The 19900-nt window shown below is 41.0% G+C and overlaps 1 protein-coding gene across 1 annotated transcript; it reads right to left on the bottom strand.

Moving 5' to 3' along the window:
• Positions 1-212: 212 nt before the first annotated feature.
• LOC132828356 (gastricsin-like) lies at positions 213-17997 on the bottom strand. Its single transcript, XM_060845384.1, has 9 exons — positions 17942-17997; positions 17526-17691; positions 15776-15893; positions 15554-15672; positions 13091-13290; positions 12211-12333; positions 10286-10427; positions 5230-5328; positions 213-368 (listed from the first exon to the last, which is right to left on the bottom strand). Exons 1-9 carry the CDS (start codon positions 17995-17997, stop codon positions 213-215), a joined length of 1179 nt encoding a protein of 392 aa, XP_060701367.1.
• Between the last annotated feature and the right edge of the window lie 1903 nt (positions 17998-19900).

The raw sequence follows: 19900 nt of genomic DNA, 5'->3' as shown, positions 1-19900 counted from the left end.
TTGTAAAACTCACTGGTTTAGACTTACACCTTGATACTTGGCTGTAAAGCTTTATTGCAGATCTGTTGTCTGTTATAGAAGATGGCTGATTTTCATCAAAATTGAAAGCAGTGCCAAAAAGACAGCAGGCCAAAGGACAAGAGAAATGAATGGTTTGAAAAGAACCCTGCTTTATATGCTGAAATATCAAACTGAATTTGAATAAATGCTTCTTAGGCAACTGGAGCGAAGCCTATTCTGTTGTTCCCTCTGTCAAAAACAGAATAGAATGTGCCAAGGAAGACATCACCCAGAATCCACAGCGGTCCATATTGGGTAGGGGCTGGGAGGTAGGTTGGTTCAAACCCAGCGGTACAATACCCATTGTTCTGTAAGATAATGAAATGCCATTAAGTTGCTTTTTTCAACAAATCGATTAACTTAAGTAAATATGTTCTTAGAAATTTATCATTTTCTGCATCAAGTCCCCAACTCCCATCATAGTATTTCAGTAGAATTCGAAGAAGTTAGCAATAAGACCATAAGACAAAGGAGTGGAATTAAGGCCATTCGGCCCATAAAGTCCACTCCGCCATTCAATCATGGCAGATGGGCATTTCAACTCCACTTATCCGCATTTTCCCTGTAGCCCTTAATTCCTTGTGACATCAAGAACTTATCAATCTCTGCCTTGAAGACATTTAGCGTCCCGGCCTCCACTGTACTCTGTGGCAATGAATTCCACAGGCCCACCACTCTCTGGCTGAAGAAATGTCTCTGCATTTCTGTTCTGAATTTACCCCCTCTAATTCTAAGGCTGTGTCCATGGGTCCTAGTCTCCCCGCCTAACGGAAACAATTTCCTAGCGTCCACCCTTTCCAAGCCATGTATTATCTTGTAAGTTTCTATTAGGTCTCCCCTTAATCTTCTAAACTCCAATGAATACAATCCCAGGATCCTCAGCCGTTCCTCATATGTTAAACCTACCATTCCAGAGATCATCCGTGTGAATCTCAGCTGGACACGCTCCAGTGTCAGTATGTCCTTCCTGAGGTGTGGGGACCAAAACTGGACACAATACTCCAGATGGGACCTAACCAGAGCTTTATAAAGTCTCAGTAGCACAAAAGTGCTTTTATATTCCAACCCTCTTGAGATAAATGACAATATTGCATTTGCTTTCTTTATCAGCCTGCATGTTTACCTTTAGAGAATCCTCAACTAGCACTCCCAGATCCTTTTGTATTTTGGCTTTACGAATTTTCTCACTGTTGAGAAAGTAGTCCATGCTTGTATTCTTTTTTCCAAAGTGCAAGACCTCACATTTGCTCACGTTGAATTCCATCAGCCATTTCCTGGACCACTCTCCCAAACTGTCTAGATCCTTCTGCAGCCCCCCCACTTCCTCAGTACTACCTGCCTGTCCACCTAACTTTGTATCATCAGCAAACTTCACTAGAATGCCCGCAGTCCCTTCATCCAGATCATTAATATATAACGTGAACAGCTGCAGCCCCAACACTGAATCTTGCGGGACACCGCTTGTCACCGGCTGCCATTCTGAAAAAGAATCTTTTATCCCAACTCATTGCCTTCTGTCAGACAGCCAATCCTCAATCCATACCTTGAGCACCATGGGCCCTCACCTTGCTCAGCAGCCTCCCGTGTGGCACATTATCAAAGGCCTTTTGGAAGTCTAGATAGACCACATCCACTAGGTTTCCCTGGTCTAACCTACTTGTCATCTCTTCAAAGAATTCCAACAGGTTTGTCAGGCACAACCTCCCCTTACTAAATCTATGTTGACTTGTTCTAATCCGACCCTGCTCTTCCAAGAATTTAGAAATCTCATCGTTAATCACGGATTCTAGAATTTTACCAATAACCAAGGTTAGGCTAATTGGCCTATAATTTTCCATCTTATGTCTTGATCCTTTCTTGAACAAGGGGGTTACAACAGCGATCTTCCAATCATCCGGGACTTTCCCTGACTCCAGTAACTTTTGAAAAATCTCAACCAACGCCTCCACTATTTCCTCAGCCACCTGCCTCAGAACTCTAGGATGTAGCCCATTGGGGCCAGGAGATTTATCAATTTTAAGACCTTTTAGCTTTTTCAGCACTTTCTCTTTTGTAATGGCAACTTTACTCAACTCAGCCCCCTGACTCCCTTTAATTGTTGGGATATTACTCATGTCTTTCACTGTGAAGACTGATGCAAAGTACTTATTAAGTTCTCCTGCTATTTCCTTATCTCCCATCACTAGGCTTCCAACATCAGTTTGAAGTGGCCCAATGTCTACTTTTGCCTGTTGTTTGTTTCTTATGTATTGAAAGAAACTTTTATTATCATTTCTAACATTACTGGCTAGCTTACCTTCATATTTGATCCTCTCCTTCCTTATTTCTCTCTTTGTTATCCTCTGTTTGTTTTTGTAGCCTTCCCAATCTTCTGATTTCCCAGTGCTCTTGGCCACTTTATAGGATCTCTCTTTTTCTTTAATACATTTCCTGACTTCCTTTGTCAGCCATGGCTGTCTAATCCCTCCCCGGATAATCTTTCTTTTCTTGGGGATGAACCTCTGTTCAGAGTCCTCAATTATACCCGCAAACTCCTGCCATTTTTGCTCTACTGTCTTCCCCGCTAGGCTCTGCTTCCAGTCTATTTTCGTCAGTTCCTCTCTCATGCCCTCATAATTACCTTCATTTAACTGTAACAGCATTACATCCGACTTTGCCTTCTCTCTTTCAAACTGCAGACTGAACTCTACCATATTATGATCGCTCTTCCTAAGTGTTCCCTTACTTTAAGACTTTTCATCAAGTCTGGTTCATTACATAGCACTAGTTCCAGAATAGTCTGCTCCCTTATGGGCTCCATGACAAGCTGTTCCAAAAAGCCATCCTGTAAGCATTCCATGAATTCTCTTTCTTTGGATCCACTGCAACATTATTTACCCAGTTCACCTGCATATTGAAGTCTCCATGATCACCATGACCTTGCCTTTCTAACATGCCTTCACTATTTCCCGGTACATGTTGCGCCCCTGGTCCTGACCACTGTTAGGAGGTCTGTACATAACTCCCATTATGGTTTTTTTGCCTTTGTGGTTCCTCAATTCCACCCACACAGACTCCACATGATCCAACACTATGTCATTCAGTGCCATAGATTTAATTTTGTTCTTAACTAACAAGGCAACCCCACCTCCTCTGCCCACCTTCCTGTCTTTTCGATAAGTTGAAAATCCTTGGATGTTTGACTGCCAGTCCTGACCCCCCCCCCCCCCCACCGCCCCCGTAACCACGTCTCTGTGATGCCTACCACATCATAATCATTCACGATGATCTGTGCCATTAGTTCATCTGCTTTGTTACGAATGCTACGAGCATTCAGGTAAAGTGCCTTAATGCTAACTTTCTTATCATTAGAGATATTGGAAGTCATAAGATGTCCTAAGTTATCCTTCCTTTTTGCTACATTCCCAGTCTGCCTCGAGTTTATATCTGCCTGCACACATGCTATCCTGCTGCTTATCTTTCCATTTAACTCCATACTCCCTGTCGCTTTCACTTTCCCTTCCCCCCAACTCAGAAGTTTAAAGTCCTACTGACCACCCTATTTATCCTCTTCGCTAGAACATTGGTACCCGATCGGTTCAGGTGGAGACCGTCCCATGGTACAGACACCCCGGTTCCGAAACGGATGCCAATGCCCCATGAAGTGGAATCTCTCTTTCCCACACCAATCCCTTAGCCATGTGTTTACTTCCCTAATTTTCTTATCCCTATGCCAATTGGCACATGGCTCGGGCAGTAATGCGGAGATTATGACCCTTGATGACCTGTACTTCAGTTTCCTTCCTAGTGCTTGATAATCCCCAAACAGGTCCTCCATCCTAGCTTTGCCTATGTTGTTAGTCCCAACGTGGACCACAACAACTGGATCCTCCCCCTCCAGCTCTAATATTCTTTCAAGCCGGTCGGAGATGTCCCGCACCCTGGCACCGGGCAGGCAACACACCATGTGAGACTCCCGATCCGGCTTGCAATGGATACTATCTGTCCCCCTAATTATAGAATCCCCTATAACAACTACTTGTCTATTTGCTCCCCCCTCCTGAATGGCCTTCTGCACCATGGTGCCGTGGTCAACTGGCTCATCCTGTCCAGAGCCCTTTTCCTCATCCATATAGGGAGCAAGAATCTCATACCTGTTGGACAAGGTCAAGGGCTGAGGCTCCTGCACTCCTGAACTCAGGTTCCCCCTACCTGCCTCACTTACAGTCACACTCTGATGTCCCTGATCACTAACTGAATGTGAATTACTTAATCTCCCAGGTGTGACTGCCTCCTGAAACAAAGCGTCCAGGTAACTCTCCCCCTCCCAGATGTAGCAGCTTTGAGGCAAATACATCAATGGAGATAGAAAGGCGGAGGAGCAAGAGGCAAAGTCTTTGACAGGAAGGAAGGCAGGAAGATTCTGAAACATAACCATAAGGAATCCATTTGTTCTACATCCTAATACATTTTATAACTGAATGTACTGATTACGTAGTGAGGAATAAAACTTGTCAGAGTCTAGAAAATGATTTCCATGCTTCATTCAATGTAAATACAAAGCAGCCACTAAAGGGAGCTCATTAGTTATTGATTAAGGCTTAAAGATGCCATAAACTAGCACCATTGTATATTCCACCCAGGGAGAGTGGGAGATGAGAATCAGTAAAACTGTACTGAGTTGAAATCTTCTGAGGTATCTGGGGTAGAATTTACAATATGGAGAAATGTCCGGGACAAGTGGTCTCACAGCTTCATCAGTAATCGAAATGCAAATGGAGTGCAACACGCTTACCACACATGAGAGATGAGGGTGAGCGATGTGCATTGCAAGCAGAAAAGCATGATTCTCCTTTTCTCTAATGTTACACCATTAAAACAGAAGTCTGCCATAGCCATTCTCAACCAGCTTTAATAGGGACAGGGATCCCTCGTGATTATTCTTGAACATGCTGATGTTAGTCACCTCACTATTGTTTGTTGTGTGTCAACTGTCTAAGCACTAAGGTTGGAAATTCTTCCCTCCTTGCAGCATCTCCTTCAAATATACCTCATTGATGAAGCTTTAGGCCATTTGTACTAATGTTGCCTCATGTCACTTGGTCACTTCATAGAATACAAAGTGCTTTAAGATTTTTTGTTACATTCAACAGTCTGTTTAGATCTAAGATATAGTTAGTACATGCATACCTGAAGGATGTATACTGATGGTGGAAGTGTAAACTCAGCTCCATTGATCGCAAAGGTTAAAGAAGGCATGTTGGCGATGTTGTTACAGTTGACAACAAACTGTGAAATAAAGCAGACAATACTCATTCATGCTTGATCAGTACAAGTGGAAAACATAACATTTTTCACAAACAACCTGCCAAATAGTTTATAAAATCCAAACTGGAAATGGTGCTAATGTGAGAACCTCGAAAGGCCCCCATTATCTATTATATATCTATCACATTAATATAAGAAAATCCACTGAGGTATTCGGATAAGAATATAGCGTAAAATGAATGGTTTCAATATTTGATCTCTCTAGTTGTTTTAAAATCAGATTGAATAGGTGCAGAATTTAAGGTTGGAATGGTAATGAAACTGTCAACATTCATCATCATATTGAAACTGATAGCAATTTATGGTGCCAGTACGTGCAGTTAAATGGGGGTAGTACAGAACTTTCAGTCTGTTATTCATTGCTTCTCCACATGGTGCATTGTTAAAGTCTGCCAATGTTGGGCGAAGTCAATTAACAATGATTTAATGAATGTAAAGTTCCACTTTTAAGGTCCATTCTCATTGCAAAAACTCACAGACACAATGCCCATTGAATAAGGTAAGTTTTAAATAGTGTGCTCCAATTTATAAACAGTGGTTATAAATATTGTTGAACATGCTCTGTGGGGCAGGAAAACCAATTTTGCATTTGTAGAATGTCAAATGTCTCCACTCCATGATAAAATTGTCATATCATAGACCCTTTCTGAGTTTGTCTGTATTTCAGCTTCTATCTTAAGCTCATGTGTAAATCTCAACTTATATTTTACATGCTGTTAAATTCTAGAATGATATGGAATGGTGCTCATAAACCTATAACACCTGGCTTAAGGCTTGCTCCTGGAAAAACAAGCTATGAGAAGCAGAAACAAGCATATGCTGTCTCTTGATATGGGAAATCTTGCAATCCCAACGTGTACAAAGTATATGATAAAACCTATTTGTTATTTTCTAGTTTGTCATCTATGAGAAATCTTCAATTTGTTTGTTTATCAGAAGAATGACAGCAGAAATTACAGTTCTTTGACCGTGGAAGAAGATGTGAAGTAAAGGAATACATGGTAAAAGCAAGTTAAATTTGGCCACACTGGATTTGGGGTTGTTTTCCTTAGAGAGATTGACAGGGGGCATGATTGAGATGTATAACATCACGAGGGACATAGATAGAGTAGATGATAATAAACCTTTCCCTGTGAGGGAGGGATCAGTGACAAGGAGCTATACATTTAAGGTGTTGTGGTTCTGTTCTCCGAGCTGGAAGTTTTTGTTGCAAACGTTTCGTCCCCTGGCTAGGCGACATCATCAGTGCTTTGGAGCCTCCTGCGAAGCGCTTCTTTGATGTTTCTTCCGGTATTTATAGTGGTCTGTCCTTGCCGCTTCCGGTTGTCAGTTTCAGCTGTCCGCTGTAGTGGTTGGTATATTGGGTCCAGGTCGATGTGTTTGTTGATGGAGTTTGTGGATGAATGCCATGCCTCTAGGAATTCCCTGGCTGTTCTCTGTCTGGCTTGCCCTATGATAGTGGTGTTGTCCCAGTCGAATTCATGTTGCTTGTTGTCTGTGTGAGTGGCTACTAGGGATAGCTGGTCGTGTCGTTTCGTGGCTAGTTGATGTTCATGCATGCGGATTGTTAGCTGTCTTCCTGTTTGTCCTATATAGTGTTTTGTGCAGTCCTTGCATGGTATTTTGTACACTACATTAGTTTTGTTCATGCTGGGTATCGGGTCCTTCGTTCTAGTGAGTTGTTGTCTGAGCGTGGCTGTTGGTTTGTGTGCCGTTATGAGTCCTAAGGGACGCAGTAGTCTGGCTGTCAGTTCAGAAATGCTCCTGATGTATGGTAGTGTGGCTAGTCCTTTGGGTTGTGGCATGTCCTCGTTCCGTGGTCTTTCTCTTAGGCATCTGTTGATGAAGTTGCGCGGGTATCCGTTTTTGGCGAATACCTTGCATAGGTGTTCCTCTTCCTCTTTTTGCAGTTCTGGTGTGCTGCAGTGTGTTGTGGCCCTTTTGAATAGTGTCCTGATGCAGCTTCGTTTGTGTGTGTTGGGGTGGTTACTTCATAGTTTAGGACTTGGTCTGTGTGTGTTGCTTTCCTGTGTACCCTTGTGGTGAATTCTCCGTTCGGTGTTCTCTGTACTATCACGTCTAGGAATGGGAGTTGGCTATCCTTTTCTTCTTCTCTCGTGAATCGGATTCCTGTGAGTGTGGCGTTGATGATCCGGTGTGTTTTTTCTATTTCCGTGTTTTTAATGATTACAAACGTGTCATCGACATATCTGACCCAGAGTTTGGGTTGAATTTGTGGTAGGACTGTTTGTTCTAACCTTTGCATAACTGCCTCTGCTATGAGTCCCGAGATTGGTGATCCCAATCTTTGTAGGTCAGCTTTGGTTATCTGTCCGTTTTTTTGTAGATTCCTTAGTGTGTTATTTATTCTATTGGTGAGTAGTGGTGTGGGGTCAAATTCCTTCATTTGGTAGGTGTTGGTATCTGCGAGTAGTTGTTGTGCTTTTTGGATATAATCTAATTTATCTAGGATGACCGTCATTCTGCCTTTATCTGCTGGTAGTATGATTATGTTCTTATCGTTTCTTAGTGCTTTCAGTGCTTCCCTCTCCTTGGTGTTGAATGAAACAAAGAATGAAACCGGAAAGCAACAACACCCCCAGATTCTATGGACTACCTAAAGTACACAAACCAGACATCCCACTCAGACCCATAGTATCACTACCAGGGACACCATCATACAAACTGGCCAAAGAATTACAACAGAAACTGAAACACCTGGTCAGTAGATCCAAACACTCCATACAATCAACACAGGAATTCTTGGACATCATCAGAAATATACACATAGACAAAGAAGAAACCATGGTCTCATTCGACGTGACGGCACTGTTCACTTCGATTGACAAAACCCTAGCCAGAGAAACAATAGCCAACCTACTGGACATACAGAACAGAAAACAGGACGCGGAACCTATCAACAAAGACGGCATACTTAAACTACTGGATTTGTGCCTCACTACACACTTCATATTCAACAACCAGATATACGAACAAATCAACGGAACACCCATGGGATCACCAATCTCGGGACTCATAGCAGAGGCAGTTATGCAAAGGTTAGAACAAACAGTCCTACCACAAATTCAACCCAAACTCTGGGTCAGATATGTCGATGACACGTTTGTAATCATTAAAAACACGGAAATAGAAAAAACACACCGGATCATCAACGCCACACTCACAGGAATCCGATTCACGAGAGAAGAAGAAAAGGATAGCCAACTCCCATTCCTAGACGTGATAGTACAGAGAACACCGAACGGAGAATTCACCACAAGGGTACACAGGAAAACAACACACACAGACCAAGTCCTAAACTATGAAAGTAACCACCCCAACACACACAAACGAAGCTGCATCAGGACACTATTCAAAAGGGCCACAACACACTGCAGTACACCAGAACTGCAAAAAGAAGAAGAGGAACACCTATACAAGGTATTCGCCAAAAACGGATACCCGCGCAACTTCATCAACAGATGCCTAAGAGATAGACCACGGAACGAGGACATGCCACAACCCAAAGGACTAGCCACACTACCATACATCAGGAGCATTTCTGAACTGACAGCCAGACTACTGCGTCCCTTAGGACTCATAACGGCACACAAACCAACAGCCACGCTCAGACAACAACTCACTAGAACGAAGGACCCGATACCCAGCATGAACAAAACTAATGTAGTGTACAAAATACCATGCAAGGACTGCACAAAACACTATATAGGACAAACAGGAAGACAGCTAACAATCCGCATGCATGAACATCAACTAGCCACGAAACGACACGACCAGCTATCCCTAGTAGCCACACACACAGACAACAAGCAACATGAATTCGACTGGGACAACACCACTATCATAGGGCAAGCCAGACAGAGAACAGCCAGGGAATTCCTAGAGGCATGGCATTCATCCACAAACTCCATCAACAAACACATCGACCTGGACCCAATATACCAACCACTACAGCGGACAGCTGAAACTGACAACCGGAAGCGGCAAGGACAGACCACTATAAATACCGGAAGAAACATCAAAGAAGCGCTTCGCAGGAGGCTCCAAAGCACTGATGATGTCGCCTAGCCAGGGGACGAAACGTTTGCAACAAAAACTTCCAACTCGGCGAACAGAACCACAACAACGAGCACCCGAGCTACAAATCTTCGCACAAACCTTGAACATTTAAGGTAATGTACAGAAAGCTGAGAGGAGATGGGAGGAAGAAACCTTTTTTACCCTTGAGGGTGTTGGGAATCTGGAACTGACTACCTGTAAGGGTGGTGCAGGCAGAAACCCTAGCAACATTTAAAAGTATTTAAATATGCAGTTTTAATACCAAAGGCATACAAGGCTACAGGCCAAGTGCTGGAAAATGGGATGAGAATAGTTTGGTGCTGCCTGAGACTACATCTTATTAATATAAAAACGGTGAGCACTCCCAATTAAATTAAAGTTATTAGACCAGTTCCCACAATATTTCTGAGCATGCAGCAGCCCCAATGTAATCAGAAGCACTCTTGAGGAAGTGAGGTTCAATCTAATTTAAATTCAGACCTTTAAAGCTACCGGAGGGATGAAACATTAACTCTATCATCTTGAATTGAATTCAAGTCCACATCACAGATCTGAATGGGTACTCTAGTGGCCTCATCCACTGTGTCATCCCATTCCCCTATAAATACCATTTGACAATCTAATTTCTTAAAAACTACACTTAGTTAAATAGAATGTACGTGGTTTGGAAACAGACGTTTTCAGTAATTAATGCAGTATTATTTAATTGTAATAAATATGACCAGATATGCACTAATGATAAATTACAGCAATTGATCTGTAGTGTGTTGGCATGGCAAAACATTCCCAAATGTGCTGATGGCCCTTTGATCAATGACTATCTCTAACGAGAACTCACCTCACCATTCTGGTCTGATGCACCGATTTCCTGCAACAAATACTTTAAGTACTCATTTGGAACTGTGATTAGTGATGTTCCAGTGTCAACGATAGCTTGGCAGCCTTGGTAACAGAAAGCAGACTGTCCATTGAGTAGCACACTGCAAGAGACAAGTGTTTATTGTATTTCTGGAAGCAAAACCAAATCAGTTACTTGGGAATGCAGTGCAGTTGAGCAATACGTAGAATCACAAAATCATCGCAGAATGATATAGCATACAACAGGACAATTTGGCCCAACATGCAATTGCAGGCTACTCAAATGGTCTATCCAATTAGTCCCACATGCTGTCTGAAGGATTTCCCATTTCTACATTTTGTTGAGTACATCTGAAAGGATTTTCCTACTTCCCATCCACGCCATCATTACCGCTTTGCTGGATGAAAGGCAATACAAGAGGCAGTTTTGTGCCATACACACACTGTCAATGTATTTACCACAAACTTCCCTAACTTATTTTATACAAACTCCTGGCAATCAAAATATGACTTTCATGGAATTTTGTGATTTTGCTTAAATTTAATGTGAAGCACAATTCCTGAACTAATTGTAAACCTTTCTGTAATACAGTAATACATAACAGCCATGAGCATAGTGAAAGGCAAGTGGCCTACTCCTGTTACTTTTCTCTATGTTTCTACATTTGATCATTTCGGAAAAACAAAAGAAAAGGTAGTCAGAAGTATTGGCATTCATAGAGCTCCATGCTGGAATCAGTTTTTATCAATATAAAAATTCCATAAACTTTAAGCCTGCAAAAGAAATTCTGTTATTTTCAAATACGGATTGCTATTCCCTAATCTGGCAGCCTCTGGTCTATCAGCCTCTGTGGTTTGATACACACAATCATTCTGGTTTTCTCTATAGTGGTGGCTGTGCACCTAGCTTTATTCATATTACTTCTTGACCAGTTTGGACATTCTAAATCTTAATTTCTGGTTTTCAACTGGTAAATCATTCATCCAACAGGCCAATTGATACAAGTCAAGGTGAGTTTGCAGCTGTTAATGTATTTGTGCATTGAACACACTTGACCTCCCATGGTTTTGCAAATTCTCAGTTCTGGCAAAGGACAGATCAAGAGGCTGCTAGATTAAGGATGTACGTTCTATTATGAATGTTAAAAAAAGGTCCCCCTTAAATCAAGCAATACAATTAAAATGTTGATCCAAGCAAATTGTGCCTTTTGCTTGAGAGTTGAAACTCTATGTGATGTGATTTGGGACTTTAGGATGGAAGACAGCCATTAGAGAGGTATATGCAGTGGGCGGTTTCCTTTTACAATAAGTGATTAAAGAAAATAATACAAATATGAGTAGATTCAAGAGGTAGCAAGGTTTATTGAGGGGAAAGAATGAAGAGGTTTGAATATATTCAAGATTGAATATGTGAATGCATAAGATTCAGTTTAGTTTAACTTTGTGTGTGCATGTGTGTGGTGGGGGGACGGGTCGATGTTAAATCCACTTTCCTTTTAACACAAGTTCCTTGTTTCCCTGAATAAAATCTCAAGTGCTGTGTAAAATATGGGAGCAAAACGAAAACAGTTTCAAATACGAGTGCATTGAATCTCAATGCATTTTCTCTCTTGCAGCAGCAGCCAGCAATCCACTTTTTATGACTAGTGAATATCTATTAAAATAGCAGATAAAAGAAATTCATACAAATATTTGATGATGCATATGCTGGTAACTGCGCAGTATTGTTTTGAAGTTAGAATTTTATTTTGCAAAATTAATAAAAACATTTTTAAAAAGTGAAACAACAATGCTGCTTTTGTTTTGAAACATGTGACCAAAGTGCACTGTTATCCTCTGGGCCTTTGGTAGCCAGTACCAGAGTATTGAGTGAACTGTATTGTCCCTGACATTCCCATCACTTACCCTTGAATGGCAATGTTCCAGTATAGTTCTTGAATAACAGGAGCCCAGTGAATCTGACCTGAGTAAATACCATGGTCAATCCCTCCAAATAGCACTTCACCTCCATCTTGACTATTTGGATACCTGGAAGAAATGAAATATTTCAGGGTGACTCAACGCAACTAGTGGGTCAGTGTCACACTTCTCACTCACTGCCTAACTCCAGACTGAAACTCAAATCCCTCTTACCTCCACCCTTCTGAACCAGAGGTGTGTGACTTTTTGGAATTCTCCAACCTAGAGCTGTGGATGCTCTGTCATTGAATATATTTAAGGCTGAGGTAGGGACATTTTTTGACTCGAGAGTGGAGATGGGATAGGATGGGTTGATGGGCAAAGGTCAAAGTAAAGCCTAGATCTTACTGAATGGCAAATCAGGTCCTGGGGGGGGCTTGCCTTTTGCAGCTTTAATTTCTTATGTTGTTGTAATTCCTGATATACAAGTCAATGTGGTCCCTTAAAATCATGTTTTTACACAGTTGTGGTCTATCGGCCAATCCCTGTTTTCAATTATGAAATGCTGTACGCATATTAACAATTAATCCCGATTTTTCACCCCCAAGTGAGTGATTTTCTTCCTGGTACCTTAAAACTGGATGCAAGGGATCATGCAGGCAACATGGACTGTATTACCATGATAAGTGTGAGTTTAGGACAATTCCACACAAAACAGACACCTAGTTTTCCATTTTCCATTCAACATTCAAGCTGTCGAGAATTACTATGGAATGCAAATTTTCTCACCTCTTCTTTCCTAGCAGCTTGGTGTCGTTCTAAATGATTCACAAAATGCTATTGAAAATGTTGCGATCTGTAGGCCTTTAACACTTACACACATTACCTGCTCAAGTAGACCGAGAACAAAGGCTCTTCCAGTAGATTGTCTTTCAGCATGTTGTCAAACACAGGCATGGCCCCTCCTCCTGAGAGAGCTGGGTACGACAGACCGAGGATTCCATCAAACGGAGCATAATAAAAATTACTGCCTGGCTCATTTTCACTGAGACCCAGCTCCTGCTTTGAAATTGATATGCCAGCAACCTTGAGAAGGAGAGAAATACCAAGAATTACAATGAGGTTGGGGTGAGGGTGAGAGGAGGGTGGAGTGGATCAGCGGGAAAGAAAATGGACAGGTATGTCAGGTCAATCTCATGTGGTTGGAGTGTGGTGGAACATGAGGCGTGCTTCCTCCAGTCATCAGGTGGTAAGGGTTTGGCGGTGAAGGAGGACAAGGACTTGCATGTTCATGGCAGAGTGGGAGGGGGAGCTAAGATGTTTGGCCAGAAGGGCAGTAGGGTTGTTTGGTGCATGTTAGCTAGTGAACTGAGAGCACATGAAAGCCTGATGAGTAGTGAAGCTCCATTAGCAGATAGTGAGCTGTGTTACCAAAGTTGGGTCACTTATCTGAACCCCAGTGAACTCACAGACAATGAAATCATTTCCTGATTTTGCTGTAGGTTTATAATGAATGCATTTTTTTTTTTGCTTTAGATGCATCCATCACAGCACATTTGGTACCCATCTTGTTTCTCAATCAGAAGTTAGTGACTGTAGGCTGCACTCCAAAGTTAAAGCTCAGAACGTTATACTGGCACATCAGTGCAGCACCAAAGAATGCTTCAGTATTGGAGATGTCATACTATGAATGAGACAAGGACTACTCTGCCCTCTTAGATTGGAGTAACAAATCCCTTCAAATATTCTGAAGATGAGCAGAGGATGTTCTGACCAATATTTCAGTGGCATGACAAATGAAAATATCTTTTGATTATATCACATTTCTGTTTTGGCAGCTTTCTATTCACAAATTGACTGCTGCATTTTCTTCATTACATTATTTCAAAGTACTGCATTAACTGTATGATGCTGTGAAATATTTGGAAGACTTGATAGATGCTATATATTTGCACTTTTTTTTACTTTTTGACCATGAAGACAATGTTGCTGTATTGAGATGATGCTTGTCAGGGATGCCCATGACCGAGCGGCACAAAACGGTCGACAACTGCCCTGAGAAGCTCAACAGAACATGGCCTACAGTAGTTAGAGCCTGTGGGAAGACACTTGCTTCAGGTAGTCTCAGCAAACTGAACAATAGCAGAAATGTTTAAGCAAGGTCACTGCCGTGGATAGAATGTACGACTGTAGTCACATACGTACATGAGAATATTTCACACTAGCTAGTTACTTTTCCTTAATTATTTAGTCAATCTGTTACTATATCAAGAGTAGGTTTTAGTTAAAATCTTTCAAATAATCATAAATGTATATTCCAAAGTAAAAAAACACACAACACCAGGTTATAGTCCAACAGGTTTAATTGGAAGTACACTAGCTTTCGGAGCGATGCTCCTTCATCAGGTGATTGCATGATGAGCGTCGCTCTGAAAGCAAGTGTGCTTCCAATTAAACCTGTTGGACTATAACCTGGTGTTGTGTGATTTTTAACTTTGTACACCCCAGTCCAACACCGGCATCTCCAAATCATTATTCCAAAGTAGTTATAGATCCACTTATGTTCAAAAATCACCGAAAGCATTGGAGGAAAAGATTCAAACCAGTTTCAGGTAGTAGAAGTGCCCCCCACCATAGCCAAGCCCCCCTTCCCCCACTTAACATTACAGGGGGTACAGAGATTATCAGACCTTGGAATGTGAATTGATTGAACACATTGAGATGCCAACTTGTTAGCTAAAGAATTCTGGCATTAGGTATAACCATATGGCTTTGTTGGAACTGATCAAAATCAATATTCTTCTGTATTCCCTATGATGAGAAATTTAAAAGGTCCTGATATCATTAATTGACATTTAAACACAGGGCAGCAAGCAAATTGCTGATATAGAATGTACCAAGGATCCAATCACGGTCGGATAACCCAGAGCTATATAACCAATAATACACATGGAGAGGGGATGTACTCTGCGGTTTCTGAGAGGGACAAGGAAAATGTACCAAATATGAATCTGCTTATACCAGGGTAGAGTGCATCAACACAGCCCTATGTGGAGTGTCTTGAGTACCTCTCCCTGCATGATACCGCTATGGTTTGCATAAACTGCCGTGTGCCTGAACTTTGTCCAGGTCGGGTTTTCCTGATGAAGGGCTTATGCCCAAAACATCGAATTTCCTGTTCCTTGGATGCTGCCTGACCTGCTGCGCTTTTCCAGCCACACATTTCAGCTCTTTCTCCTACAATGCTCATGCGCATTGAAGCCTAAATATCATTGCAAAAATTATATCCGATTGTTACATTGAAATTAGGTGTTCAGTATGTCTTGGCAGCATTTTGTTTAATACTTACATTTACTGTATCATATCCAAAGTATCCAGACAGGCTACCGGAGCCATAAGAGAAACTGAACGTTTGTCCATTTGTAGTGAAAGTTGAGGACCGGGTTGGATTAAATCGAGCATGATTCACTAAAAGGTAAAAACTGCTTCAGAATTCATATTCTATGGAAAGGAATCTGAGTTAAAGTTCTATTTGCAGGACTAATGACTTTGCAAGTTTTTTTTCACTCACTGCATGGTGCACTGTTGCAGTAGATGGATGGGACCCAAAGGTTAGATGATCCAGTGTCAAACAGGACAGTAAAACTCTGGGGTGGAGTACCCACAGTAATGGAGCCATAGTAGAAACTCTAAAAAACCAATTGGAAAATAAGAATTAGATTAAATTTATTCTGAATTTATTGCTACATGACCACAATGGAAACCAAAACATGTCCACAAAATAAAAACCATAGAAATTCATTTTCTGGTGAGTTCTTGAGTTTATCAAAATGATACTCATGCTTTGAAGCTACTACCTGTGGTGCTATGGTGTGTGTGAGGAGAGAAATCTCCCTTTAAGTATGTTACAATCTGATGAGTCAGCTTGGGTCTGAAGGGGTGAAATTGACCGAGCTGCTGACCTGGAAGAGATAGATTTCAGATAATCACTGAACCAACATGTTAATACAAGGAAGTTACTTTAACATGCAAGTGATTGCAGGCACTCTGCTGCTGTTGCTGTTTTATTCATTTGGTGGAATGGTTTTTGCCTAATCAGCAGGCCGAAGAATTCTAACCCTGAGTGGGAATAGGAAAGAGTGGAAATCATAGGAAGAGAGATTCTTCCCTGCAAACTTACGGAGTGATTCTAATCAAGTCAAGTAAGTTGACTTACTAATGGGGAAAATGCAGCTTCTTCATTATTTTGTGTTGATGCATAAGGCACATCAATCTGAATGTAACTGCATGTTGGTTAGCATGATCTGTGAAAATAAAGTAGCCTCACATCACCAAGTCTTATTGACCTATCCCCCAGATTAAAGAAACAAACATATGAATTATTTGATGGTGAAAAAAACGGAGCACCATTGTTAAACTGCACGGCACACGTCATTCAAACCGATATGTAATAACATCAGTCTCTAGCCTCCCGGTAAATCTGAGACATTCCCTGAGAGTCTGAGCAAATGTTTTCAAAGCACTTTTTTATACAGAAGGTGGTACACACATGGAATGAGTTACCAGCAGAAGTGGTTGAGGGGGTTACATTAAGAATATTCAAAAGGCATTTGGACAAATACATGGATAGGAAACATTTAGAAGGATATGGGCCAAGTGCAGGGAAGAGTGGAGTTTAGAGTGGATGGATGTTTTGGCCAGGGTTGAAGAATTTGCGCCAAAGGGCCTGTCTCTATGCTGTAGGACTCCTTGACTTTATGACACTGTATTAGTGGTGACCTCACCCCCACCCTCACCCCTATTTTCTTGGTATAACTTCTAACAATCCTGTGTCTTTTCCAGGAAGACAGTTTGCCCCGCTTGCAAAATTACGGTGCTCTGAACATCTAAAGAAAGTTAATTTTAGAAAGAGTTTGAATATCGTTGGTTACAAGATGAAACACCTTAGTCTGGAAGGCAACTTCATCAAATACAAGTTTGTAACAACAGTCAATGCTCACACTGAGGAATATTCTGGATCTCTACTTTGATCACCCTATCAGCATTAAGCCAAGCATAGTGTCAACTGGTAGGAGAGGTAGTTAACTTAGATGCTAATATGTGGGTCAAGTCAGATCTGAGACACACAGATTTTTAATTAGTAAGGGAATCATGGGTTATGGGCAAAAGGGAGGAAAGTGGAGTTAAGGATTATCAGATCAGATCGCATGGAATGGTACAGCAGACTCAAAGGGCTGGAAGATCCTATTTCTACTGGTTCTGGGGTTTAAGTAACCTATGACATTTTACCGCCTTTTAAAATGAACTTTCTTTAAACTTACATTCATGGAATTGAGAAGTGGCTCATTCCCTGTCTGCGATTGGTAGTCAGGGTACAAAGCTCTGTATTTCAAGGCAGGATCATATCTGTGCATTTCGAAGAAATGCTTCAGCTCCCCGTTCTCCTTCAGGATTTCCCGGATAGACTTTCCCCTGTGTAAACGCATTCTGAAAGAGTAAAGAGTGAGTGCTGGTCTGAGCATCTCCTCGAACAAATTGCACATCAGAAGCAGCAACATATAGTCAATCTCCTTGGAGTTTAACCAAACTGAACAGGATCAAATATATCACATGCAGGAACATTTCCTTAATCAAACCTTAAATGAGTAAACTCTACACAATATATTGGAATATAATAAGTGCCCGATGCACACAGTGATGCATGTGTCCACTGAAAGAAATTTGTTTAATGACCAACCTGTAGAGACATTCAGAGAGCTGAATACACATCAGTGAAAGTATCAACCACTTCATGCTACTCCTTGTCATGTGGCTGCAGAGAGCTATAGACGAGCAGAAATGATTTGCACAATTTCTTCAGTTGTGCTAGAGACTCATAGAGTCTGGATGGTTTTATACCTGTCATCAATAAATGATTTGCTTCTCACCTTCATTAATGAAAGTCACGGTATCACAAACTGATAGCTAAATTGTTTTACTTTTATATATTAAAAAATAACATTAAGATGTTTAAATAGTCTTTAACCTTGAACAAAATGATAAGGTTGAGCAATACAAGATTAAAGACTAACCAGGTAAGAATGGAACAGTTAGTCTATCATCAAATATCTGTATGCTCTCAGAATCTAGAATGCAAGGCAACTTCAGCTTCTGTTTGTATAGGTGTATGTGTTTAATTATTTAGAGGAATAAGCATTTATGTTTCCATTTTATAAATTAAGTGTTTTAAACAATTTTGCATCATAATTGAACAAGGTTTGTTTGTAATAAATCCGTAATAAGAAACCTGGTTTGTGGATCTTTTTATTTTAAGTTTAAGATAAAGTAAGTATACAATCAGGAGCCAGGTAAGATGATTAACTTTATTTGGAGACCCACAGAGTAGTGGTACTAAAGAAAGAATGTGCACTCATCCCACTTCAGTTCCAATAATGTAACAACATTCAAAAGAATATGGAGGAATAAGTAGCATAAATAGAAATAAATGTGTATAACGTGATAGTCAATTCCGAGACGTGATTGTGAAGCGACCAAAGCTGCAACCTACATATTTAAAGGTGTTTGACATTTCTGAAAATAGGGATCTAGGATAAGGTGATGGGGTACCACTGTTAATTAAGAATGGTGCTAATACCACAGTGAGCAATGAAATTAGTTTAGAAGATCAATATGTGAAATGAATTTGTGTTGTGTTAAGAAATAGTAAAGATAAGAAGTCAGTTGTGGAACTTATCTAAAGATCCCTTGACAATAGCTGCACAATTGGACTGAGGATGGAGGAAAAATTATGGGTCTTGTAAGAGGGGAACTGCAATAAACTCTGGTGATTTTAATCTGTACATAGAATGTGCTATGGCGTAGAGACTCCTCAGATGCTGTCTGGCCTGCTGTGCTTTTCCAGCACCACTCTATGGCATGGAGATAGACGGCTAAACACCCTTAATAATAATAACTGTATTATCAACATTGTAAAATTAAAACCTTCAAAGAGCACAACAGTTACTCCAATTGTTCCTAACCAAACTTTAGAATAACCATTCCCAGATGATGTGAATAATTAATTCCAGGCATGGTTTTGTGTCTTAAACAAAAGACTCAACAATTTAATAAATAGGCGATAACTTTAGCAGAGAAAAATGAAACAACAAGGTAATGTAATTAAAGTCTATAGTTTAAACTTAAAGCTTTCATTTAAAGCCCCTATTCACATGTAAGACAGACAGACAAACAAACATAGTTAAGGGATAAAGCTGATTCCTTAAATGGTTTTCATGATGCGTTGTTTCACGGGCATGGATAAGGGCTCCTTGGCGCTCTTCTAGAAATATTAATCCTGGTAACTTTCTCAGTTCACTCAGGTAAAGGTAGTGAATCCTCTAACTCAGGTTTCCACTTTTTGACCTTCCAGACGCTGTGGTGGGAGATTGGGCAGGAAGCTTTCAAATCTTTATTCTGTTCGACCAGTAGCCAAATTCGTCTTCCAGAAAAAAAACAAATCCAACGCTGGTTCCACCCTGAGAGACTGACCGTCTTTTCCTGACACCTTAATTGCCGTTCAATATCTGCCATCTGCTTGAACATCGCAGACCTGGCAGGACCAATTCCCAGGTACTGAACTTGTAATATCTGTTTCAGCACAATGCTCTTCCTGGGTCACTGTGTCTATAGGAACACTTTTAATTAAGAATTGGCTTGT

The sequence above is a fragment of the Hemiscyllium ocellatum genome, chromosome 26, assembly GCF_020745735.1.
Source record: "Hemiscyllium ocellatum isolate sHemOce1 chromosome 26, sHemOce1.pat.X.cur, whole genome shotgun sequence".
Lineage (NCBI taxonomy): Eukaryota > Metazoa > Chordata > Chondrichthyes > Orectolobiformes > Hemiscylliidae > Hemiscyllium > Hemiscyllium ocellatum.
The sequence above is the reverse complement of the archived record's forward strand: the minus strand, read 5'-3'. Positions and strand labels throughout refer to the sequence as shown.

Bases quoted from the DNA above. Each gene is read 5' to 3' on its own strand.
- LOC132828356 (XM_060845384.1), bottom strand. From the start codon at position 17,997: ATGAAGTGGTTGATACTTTCACTGATGTGTATTCAGCTCTCTGAATGT. The intron at 10,428-12,210 runs GTAAGTGATGGG...TGTCTCTTGCAG, and splicing joins TGGAACATTGCCATTCAAGG to TGTGCTACTCAATGGACAGT. The intron at 369-5,229 runs GTATGCATGTAC...ATTATCTTACAG, and splicing joins CATCAGTATACATCCTTCAG to AACAATGGGTATTGTACCGC.